The sequence below is a fragment of the Amblyomma mixtum genome, chromosome 5, assembly GCF_055824585.1.
Source record: "Amblyomma mixtum isolate Tamu chromosome 5, ASM5582458v1, whole genome shotgun sequence".
Lineage (NCBI taxonomy): Eukaryota > Metazoa > Arthropoda > Arachnida > Ixodida > Ixodidae > Amblyomma > Amblyomma mixtum.
The window spans coordinates 175407270-175417829 of record NC_143016.1 but is presented as its reverse complement, the minus strand read 5'-3'; the positions used below and the strand labels follow the sequence as shown (position 1 = coordinate 175417829).

General features: G+C 43.4%; 1 protein-coding gene across 3 annotated transcripts in view; it reads right to left on the bottom strand.

Moving 5' to 3' along the window:
• Positions 1-253: 253 nt before the first annotated feature.
• The window catches only part of Duox (dual oxidase), a 183534-nt gene continuing 173227 nt past the window's right edge, over positions 254-10560 (bottom strand). Inside the window, exons 26-31 of one of the 3 annotated variants that reach the window (XM_089546380.1) lie at positions 9545-9665; positions 7877-8106; positions 7053-7238; positions 6108-6263; positions 3820-3948; positions 254-1634 (exon numbers count right to left, since the gene is read on the bottom strand). In XM_089546380.1, the coding sequence (XP_089402506.1) occupies positions 1509-1634; positions 3820-3948; positions 6108-6263; positions 7053-7238; positions 7877-8106; positions 9545-9665 (948 nt within the window). In that variant the 3' untranslated portion in view covers positions 254-1508. The remainder of the gene's footprint in view (positions 1635-3819; positions 3949-6107; positions 6264-7052; positions 7239-7876; positions 8107-9544; positions 9666-10560) is intronic. The other 2 variants (XM_089546381.1, XM_089546382.1) reach the window with 2 other exon arrangements.

The window sequence follows — 10560 nt, the reverse complement described above, 5'->3', positions numbered from 1 at the left end:
GGCTATGAGGCAAACGATGCAATTTTTCTCAGAGTACATTAGAACAATGTCCTCAGAAGCCTTTCGGAAGGCCCACACTGTGGCTACGATGTCAATCAGCAAGCTCAAAAGAATTAGTTCACAGGAAGCATCACTCGCAAAGCACTGCTGTTTTATCAGAAATTTATAGCAAAGCAGGAACACAGGGCTGTCACGAATGCCCTTAAGCGCGTAAATAGAACATGTACACATGCTTGTACAATAACATAAACACTTATGCACAAAACTAGACTTTATTAAAAACATCTGTGCCAAAAACAGCTAAGTAAAAAAAACTCCAGAAGTGTCGCGATACAACATCACTGACTGCACAACACCAAATGCGTGGCACAGAAAAAGTGTTACACCAAATACTCCATTTCAGTTTGTCGTTGACAAAAAGAAACAACTCGAGGAAGGTCTGGCTGCACCACACCACAGGAAGGTTCACGAAGAGCGGCTATGCCCTTGGCTGCGGCCGGTGAGTAAAATCACAAAGCGCGGCCGAACAAAGCCCCACGTAGCAGTTCACTTCGCCACACCGAAGATGTCGAGGTCTGTGCGATGCGCTTATCTTCACTTCAGAGGATGCTGGGGAAGCTCAAAGTGCCTCCGCTCAATGCCCTTACCATCGCGCTAATAGTTTTGAAAATTCATATCAACTGCAATTACGCATGAACATATATTTGGAAGGTATGGCTTGTAACGTAAATGCATGACTAAGCGCACACTATCGCTGTTCTTGGTAGCCTGATCACAGTTGCATTACGGAAATATGGAAAAGACAGCTGGTGCAAGAAGAGGACATAGTCCAACGGGCTAAAATTTAGGGTAGGGTGTTTTACATGGCACTTACTTGCTGGCCAAAAATTCCGACGACCCAGCGTCATCAAGTGACAATGGTACTTTTTTTAAAATGTCAAGTCTCCCAATTGCAGCCCCTGAAGACGTCGCAATGCCCTAAATAGGCATATCGTGTGCTAACTTTTTGTATCCGTTCTTAGTACACAGTTTCTGTGTAATCTAGAATTCTCATGCCGCTTTCCTGGGTGCACAGCACACAGCCCCTGACAACCTTCCGTTTGAAAAAAGTGTTGGTGGTTAGGCCTACACACGATGTGCCATTTTTGCGCACACAGTACTCAGCGCAGCATGGGATGCATTTTATATTTGCTGAGAAATGAAGACTCAGCATCCTTGTGAGCGCCGATTCTCTCAATCACATGTGGAAAAAAGCTAGCTAGCACCACGACAAGGGCAGTGAGCGGAGTGCGAAGGCACCAAACGAAAAACTTCCTTCTCACACGAGTCCCGTGCCGTCGGGAGAGACCTCCTCACTGCCCGGCGCGAGGCCAGAACATGGAGACGAACAGCACCGGCGAAGGCAGCGCCTCGCAGCATGTGTCCCAAACAGCACGCACTGTCGTCATCATCACAGTTGGTTTCTTTTCTTTTTTGGCAGTCTGGCGCCACAGCTTGGCGCACACTGGTCAGAAGTTCTCGTAGTGGTGGATGAAGTACGGCAGCTTGCGGCTGTTGTTCACAGTCTCGCAAGCCGAGCTCACGCTCTTCGTTAGCGCCGAAGGCCCACAGCTGAACACACCCACTTTGCTCACCTGCACGCACCAGACAGACGACTTAGCACGCGTAATGCAACATTGGTGAAAACAACTGCTGGATATGAACTAAGATTCAGCCACGCTTTCCGCTTTTAGATGTTGGCAGGAGGGATAAGCTCCCAGCTTGGTAGGATCATTCTGACATAATCATTGCCCTCCTCCTACTTTTCTTACATTCACACTAACACAAGGCTAGTGAAAGTACCCCTCGCCTCAGCACAGTCTGGGAGTGGCTTGCAACCAACAAGTAGTAATACAAATTCACTGCTGCATTCAAATAGATCAAATAAGTCTCATTACCTGGCCAGAAAGCATGACTGAAAAAAGATGCACAGAAGAGAACTCCTACAAAAATATAGGTCTGAAACGAAAGAAAATAATGCAGACAACCCCTACAGAACCTTCAGAGGGCGCTCCTACAACGATATGCCAAGAGCACTTTGCAGTCGCGCCTCGCACCTCGTGCTTCTCAGCAGTGTTTGTGCATCTGTTTTTGTGATGGGACATGCCAAGTGACCACCAGGATATCTGGTCGCTGTTGCAAGACTATATATAAGTTTCAAAGTTACATTTTCTAGGTAGTCTTGTTGGTTCGGAAACACGTCTCATGCAGACAGATGCTTAGAACATTAATACATCAGTAGAGAACAAGTTTTCCACAAAACCCCAATCCATTGCACAACTGAAAAAAAAAACTCTGGTGGCAGTTGTGCACACGCAGGCATATAAATTACAAAATTACTGCTGAGAACCGCTGACGGCATGCATTGCACAAATGGCACACCGAGTGGAAACATATAGAGTGGAAACATATAGAAATTAGGCACTGCTACTGGCGAAAACATATTTAGCCAGGCTGACAGCCTAGATGCAATTATATACATTACCGAACTATTTTCAAGAAAACACCAGGCCGGTATTCCGAGAAAAATACTGTGTACTTCGAGAAAGGACAGTCATCAATAAGCAAAGCAGAAAGGAAGCGACAACCATAAAGTACCAGTGGCGGTGCGAATCTAAGAGAGTGCAAACAGATAACAAGATAAGCGCCAGGTCACCGTCGCAAACAAGCGCAACTGGGTCAGTAGTAATCAATGCTAGGATATCCGAGGCGCACGCCTTTGTTACCCCTGGTGTCATTCTTTTGATACCCCCTTAGCACCCACACGGCAAGGAAGTGTTTTACTGTGTATTCTTCTTTTGAGCAGTTTGCAAAATTTCCATCATAAGAAATATCACATCAGAGCCATTCGACTCCAAATGGGATGCAAGTATCACTCATAATTATATCGTTGCACGCATATGTTCTCTTGACTGCGCGGGGGCCACCGGTAGCTTTTCATTGTCGCTTTGTCATTTTAGAATAGCCTGTACGTCATTGTATCCCTGGTGCAAGTCCTTGTACATGTATATTAGTATACAAAATGCTTAATTTGCTACGGGCAGGTACTGCTTAACTGAAATGATGAAGTATTTGGTACAGGCGCAAAGAAAAGATATTGACTCAGGCTCAGCCTTTCACACGTACCATTTTCAGTAGGATGATGATGATGATGAAGCTTTATGGCACAAGGGCACCTATGGCCAAAAAGCGCCATAGCACAATGTTTTTTTCTTCTATGCAAGGTGGGGTCAAAGACCCATTTCCAAAGCATTTCACCCTGAAGTAAGTCGAGCTCCAGGCCAGGGGAAAGCTTGTACCCATTGTATCCCCGATATAGGTACCCGGCGGCACTGGGGATTGAACACTGCACCTCCTGCATGCGAGGCGGATGCTCAAAGGACTAGGCCATCGGTGCAGTCCCCTTGTTCAGTAGGAACGCTTCACTCTAATGCAATATCTTTTCTTTTTTGTCGGTACCAAAGTACTGCTTTGCTCGGATGAGCTGAGTGACACCTGGCTGTCGCGAACAAAGCAATTCGTACATTATACTCTTACACCACGTGCATGTGCATGAGACTGCTGCTCCAATGGCGGAGCTCTCCGTAAATTTGTATTTTTATTCTTTTTTTTGGGGGGGGAGGGAGTTTCACGTGATATATGGACATGATGTGGGAACTCATAATTATTCTCAGGTTAATTAAGGGGCACATTTTGCACCCCAGTTAAAGCAAACAAAAATAATTTTTCCCTGAGAGTGCATTATCAGGTTAACTAACGAGATCAGTAAAATCAACTTACGTAAGAGTGCTGCTGCTGTACAAACTTCAGGAAAGCAGACATATCAGGTCTGCCAAAGTGATTTATTGCCTTGAGGCCTGTGAACATACTCCTGTTGGAAACCCTCTGGAAGTGGTTTTCACAGATATACTGAAAAGTACAAAAAGAATAGCAATATTTTAGCCTTTATGAGGTCCAATGACATGATACCAATATTGCAATGATAGTGTCAGATGGAAGAGAAGCAGGGTACTGTGAAAGAGACAGAAAATTGTAAGTGCAAGCTAATAAGACTAATCATCAGCCTGAATAACCTTTTCAGTTCGAAGACTATTGGGAACCTGGGGGTGTGTGTCTCACTGTAAAACAGCAAAGCAAGGAGACAGCTACAGGTTACAGCTCTTCATTTTAACTGAGCTTCAAGTTTAGCAATAACAGCCAGAATCAAGCATGATAGGGTGTAACAAGTGCTAAAAGACCATAGCGAATCTGTGCTTTAAATTACTAAAATGCAGTGCTCATGTGTTGCTTTGTATTAAATCAAAGGAGCATTTTCGTAGTATAGTTCTAGCTCTAATGTGCTTCTCCAAATTGTGTCGCCCTTTTGTGTACCTTTACCCAGCAGCAACTCTTAAAGTGAAATTTTGCACATTGTTTCGTCCTAAACCTGTAATGTGGTTGCATCATGTATTGTACATAATGCAGAAATGGTCACAGTCCTCATTTACGCTCCCAAAAACACACCAGATACTGCCAGTTTTATAGAAAGCATATTTTTGAACATATTTTTCAGAACAAATACCACATGTCAGTTCCCAGATAGTTTTGTAACGTATTGTGAGGCCACAAATGCTTGAACTAAGGTTACTGGCATAACATCTGAAATTTGAATATGTACCCTGCTACTTCTTCAAGTGTTTTAATGGTTCTGAATGTTGCTATTGATTCACTAAACCTCCGTAAGTATGTGTGCGCATCCGATAAATCTTAAACGTCCAAAATGTTGCTTAGTTCTTTGCGTTAATTATCAATTAACCATTATTTTAACAATAAGACTATGTATTTTCTTAATTTTCACATTGTAGAGGCCAGCAATGACAAATTTAAAAGAGCACATCAGTTTTGTTTATAGTATCTCCACTGCGTGAGCATAACAGGGTTAAAAAATGATATATGTTGTTGAAAAATTGTAAATCTGACCACAAATTTGAACAAAACGTTCGACACTTTTAAATGAAGTCTTTCGTCTACTTCCTATGGTGTTCTTGCTGTATGTGCAATTTTGTAGGCACCCAACCCAATACAAATGAGACAGTGAACCCTACATTCTGTGAGCCATGATGCGGCCGTTCATGGGCACTCAGTGTGTGACTGAAATAAGGTGGTTCCTCCTTTACCTTTGCATTTGCCAGAGAGCCCATGAACTATATGACATTTAGAAACTGCATGGGGTAGTTTGAAGACAAGAATGTGTAAGAGGGCAGAGCTCTCCGACAAAAATGTGCAGAGCACACGAGTCATGTCAGCAATGAGATAAGACGATAATCTAATGCAATTCAGCAACAGCTCCAAATACAGTGCTTATGGCAGAAAAGCAACCTCGTAGATATGATGCTTTCAATCAGGTAGCCAATCAACGCTTTTGCAAGGGATTTGCTTTTCTGGTTCTAGTTGCCGGTTGCACCGCTTTTCTTTACTTGGATAACGCTTGCATTCCAATGATCAGGAGTTGGTTCATAACAGCATTTTTAAGCAGCAGTTAACTGGTGGCTATCACAAGTGTATAATATAATATAATATAATATAATATAATATAATATAATATAATATAATATAATATAATATAATCAGGATAATGAGGAGCCATATAATATCCCTGTCAAAAGCCCTCACAGCATGACAGTGGTCATGTTCATTAGTTTCGTTTTCACCATACCATTACTCATCCACCCGATGGGCTTAATAATTTGCTGAAGGAAGCAGTGGTGTCGACAGTTAATGACAGTGTGCTGGAGGGATGCATATTGCCTCACTGTTAGGATTAAACCACACTGAGAACGTGAGTGAATCATCTGCGCAGTCGAGATGGCTGCCTGCCTGTCTGTCTGTACTTACTGAGAAGGCGGACGCCCACCTGCATCCTAATACACCACTCAAGTGCTTTAAAATGTTTTCACCATTTATAACCATTCATGCACACACTGATTACACCTAAAGAAATATAAACTTTAGAGCACAGAATCGATATTTCCATTTAGTGTGACCAGCAACACAATTTGCTTTCTTCATTTATACTTGGCCAAACTTACCAGCATTGTAGTCCTAAGATCAAACTTGTGGAAAAACTGTGTTATAAAAATGTGTATCTCCAAGACATTTGTCACGTCCTTTCTTTCCACGTCTCTGAGAACGTCGATGAACCACTCGAAATGCCTATGAGAAGGGCATATCCACATAAAGTAGACCTGCGAATAAAAGAGAAATAACTTAGAGCTTCAGAAAATTTTTGAAGGTCGCACATTATTTCTGCATAAAACTGCCTATAGTATCATATGCAGTTCCTCTTATGCAACCCCCTATACTTCAGATGAAATTAAAAGTGGAAGTGGCTACATATCTCAATGATTGCAAGACAAGTATGAGCATCCCATGCTCTTATTTAATCATTTCTTAAGAACCTAATCGAGCATATTCATACTGAGGAGCCCTACCAATTTAGAATTTAAATCCAATTCTCGGCAGTAATAGTGGCTGCTAGGTTTTGTATTACAAAATTGACCAACTTCATTCCGCACTTACAATATCACAGTGACATCGGCAAACCACTGCGTTCGAGATATTCATATTTTCAAAGCCTGAGCGTCCCTGTGAACATTCATTGCAAGGGTAAAAACGCATAAAAAAAGTGTTTTACAGCTAGTCGAACCTTATGCCAGTAGTGGCAACAACGACTGCATTTAACAAGTTAATCCAAGCCTTCATTTCACGCTGCCACATGACCCAATGTCGCCCCGCAGAACCACTGGTCGATCGTGTCTCATTATGTTCAGAGATTACAGCAGCCACTGTGATTACTTTCCAGGTCCTTTACTGCCGTCTTACTCTTGTAGCAATGGTAACAGAGAGCCAGCAAACCTAGAACTAGACCCAAATCGGTGGCACATTTCAGTGGACATCGTGTACACTTTTATCTGCAAGACAAACAATGCCACGCAGCCCAGCCTTATGCAGCACCCATTTTTTCAAGTACACACCTTTTTGCAGGCAACACCGGAGTAGCGATTCGTAGACGTTCCAAAGACCAGGTCGTTCAGGATGGACGCGTAGGGTGTGACACCGATGCCGCCGCCCACCATGACGGCGATCTCGAACTTGTACCAGTCCTGGTTGCCTCCGCCGAACGGCCCCTCAAGCCTCACCTGCGGTGCGTGCACACACTGCTGCACAGTCAAAGTTAGCAAGCTTCTCTTTTTTCTCACTGCACGATTCACGACACACCCGTGTCCACCCTATGTCTGCTCCTCAGCATTATCACTGCGCTGCCTGAGCGTGCATGCGTATACACAAGCGGACAAAAGAGCATTAAATCGCCCATCCAAGCTGCTGTAAGGTTAATGCCCGCTTGGAGAATGTGTCCAGACATAGTAAAGACATGAGCACTGCATTTCTGTTTGCAGTGAACTTTTAAGATACTCTGATCGTTTTTGCTTCCGATTTTAGAGAAACATTTAGAAGTGTGCGCACTTAGGCACTAGTATAGAATGAATAATGAGTGTGTCACGGTTGCAGCTGGTATGACAAAAACCACTACAGTTGAGCCCACCAGTAACAAACCTGATGGTCATGGGGATTGCGTTCATTGTGTCCGAACTTCGTAGTAAGTGCTGCGTTAATATGTGGTTTGGCACTCTGATGTGGGGTTCGGCACATGGAAATGGCAAGTCTAAACTCTTGCAGCTGAGATTACATAAGTCTGAGCTGAAATTATTAACTATATGTACAGTTGCACAGCCCTCGCAGCTGGTGTTCTAAAATATGCGCACTTAAGAACTAGGTAAACATAAGCATTCATGCCCACCTTTGGAAGCATGCTTTCGTGCAGGTTGCTGGGATCGAAGTAGTTGCGTAGCTTCCACGTCCACGGACCCTGTGCCTTCACGTGCACTGATAGGTAGTTCTCGTGTGGTGCCGATGTGAGCGTGAGTGAGTGGTATTCGTTGGCCCGGAAGCCCGTGCAGCTCAGCCGCACCCATTGACCGGACAGGTACTTGAAGTTGGGCGGGCGTGTGAACTTCACCCGCGTGACATCTGCGCGGGAGTACAAAGAGCGTTGAACACGCTGAAGTGAAGAATCGGGAAGGAGTAGCGTTGCGCACGAAGAGTTTCCAGCCGAAGTGAAATCAATTAAAATCGACTTCGTCCATGCAGAAGTTGGTACCACTTCAAGTGGTAAAGTACCCTTTTCCATGGAGACCTAACGATTCTTTCGCAGCTAAAAACGTTTTCTTAAAATTTGCTTAAAGAATAATGTACATTATTGATTGCTGTTATATACTGATCTCCAATAAAGAAACTGATTAGCAAGTAATGCTGTTCTGGCGTCATCAATAAAAGGCAAAGAAGCATTAGATGGAAACCGCATCGCATTTTACGTATACCTTGCGGACTGTAAGCTTGTAAGACGATTTATTTCCTGTTGACAAATCAAACACCTTATTCTGATAAGTGAAACGTTAGATGCTTTGCAGAAACTTCTTTGGGCCCAGCTTTGGTAACTGGTGAAGGCTTCATTGGGAACGTGTAGTAACTGTTTCCCAAAGCACAGCTTCTCTCCCAGACTACTCACCTTCACCCCGCGGCTGGCACGAGGAAGCCTGCTGCTCACCTTTTCTATTGTTACTGAAAGCTCTTTCACAGCTCCCCATTTGTCCTACTGCCGGATTTGGAACCATCATGGTTTCCACCAGTTAATGTTAAATATACCTGAGGACAAATTTCTACGGCACAGCAGTAGAAGCTACAGGGGCGAAGAAAAGCCTTCGCCAAGAGTGCTGTTCTCATGTGCTCACATCTGAACTACACAGGTATTGAACCTGACGGCTCGCATTTGTAGCTTTTACTGAAGTACAGCCAAAAGCTGCCCCGTCTCCCCGAGTTTGCTGGCTCGAAGTAGAACCCTGATATAGGCATCTGTTCACAGTTTTTTTTTTTAAAATAGAGCACTGGTTCTATATATGAAACCGCAGGAATTTTATTCTTTCTGTAGTAAAAGTTAGCAGTTGGTTTTCCACCTTACATAAAATAGAGAAGGTTTTATACTGCAACAAGCACACACAAAAGGCTCAAAACAAATCTGGTATGTGCTTTAAAAGTTATGGTGTTGTTTATGATTATCCAGGTTATTGTTATTTTCTCAAATCAGTGGCACAATAAAGCAATTGTTCACCGTCACTCGGCATGGGGTTTTGTACACTTGACGTGTAATGATAATGGAGTTCAAGACTTTCTGAATGAGAGTAAATGTTTTGGCACCTTATCCTTATCCACCACTCAAAGTAGTTCCTGTCCATATGACTATGAACATTGTGTAGTGCCAGAGAAAGGGAACATCCAGACACAATTTCTACACTTATATTTATTTATTTTTGTTGTTGCCTGCAAGTATTGCACAAAATACGATATCTGTCGAGTTGCCTTCAGTACCAAAGCAAAAAGGCTGCAGTTGAAGGTTAATATAAGAGCTTACCTGATGGCAGAAGCTCAGTGTGTAGGATATCGAGCTCCATATATTTTGTTTGCAAGCTGACAACTTTGTCCAATGTGAAGACAATGGCCGGGCCAATGAAGAACATCCAGAACCGAGGCGACTGCAGGGAAAGTTACAGGCTGTTTCATGACATCCACATATCTGACAGGTAATGAACTATCAACATTTGCACTGAGATCACTTAAGCAAACCTATCGATATGGAGTTTGAAAACTAATTGCCCTGAATGTGTCCGTTAGAATCTGCCAGCACTGCGGAATCCTTAGGTAGTGTGATTAAATTAGGGGCTCCCTATCAGCTGAATGCCCACACGGGAGGATTGCCCATGACAGGCCAAGGAAGAGCCCACCCACAGAGTGTTTTCTAAGGGTTGAAGAGACTTCAATCTCTCATTTTCCAGCACCAGCTTTGTCTTGTGCTGCGCTTTTATATTAGACAGAATACAGCAGCACTAGTATAGCCAGCCATTATTTGCTCACTCTTTCGGAGAGGTGGAAGTACTCCGTGTGCTTGCAAAATATAAAAGTTCAGCTATAAGGTCCTGTAGTAATGCTCATAAATAAATTAAGAGGAAAAATTGGTTATGAGGAAAGGTGAGGCCCGCTAACTGTCTGAGCCTCAGAGGACACATCAACCAAAGTGTGAGGGAAGGAACGAAGGAGGGAGTGAAAGAAGGAAGAGGGTAAGAGGCACCGTAGTTGAGGGTAAGGAATTAATTCCACCCTCCAAGATTCGGACAACTTCTGTATACAGTTGAGGCTTTTTTGTTTGCAAGTTTGTTAATGATTAGTGAACATTTTAATTTCTTAGAGTGGCACACATTCAGTTGATGTGACGGTGCTTTCAAAGGAATTTATTAGGAGGGAAATTGTACCCCGACAATGCGACAGGGTTTTGTACCCATGCGACTGCATTTTGGTTCTCATATCCTTACTAACGAAGCTGGCACTGGCGACCTCCTCACCATTCTGGATTTTACCTCGATCAAATGCAAA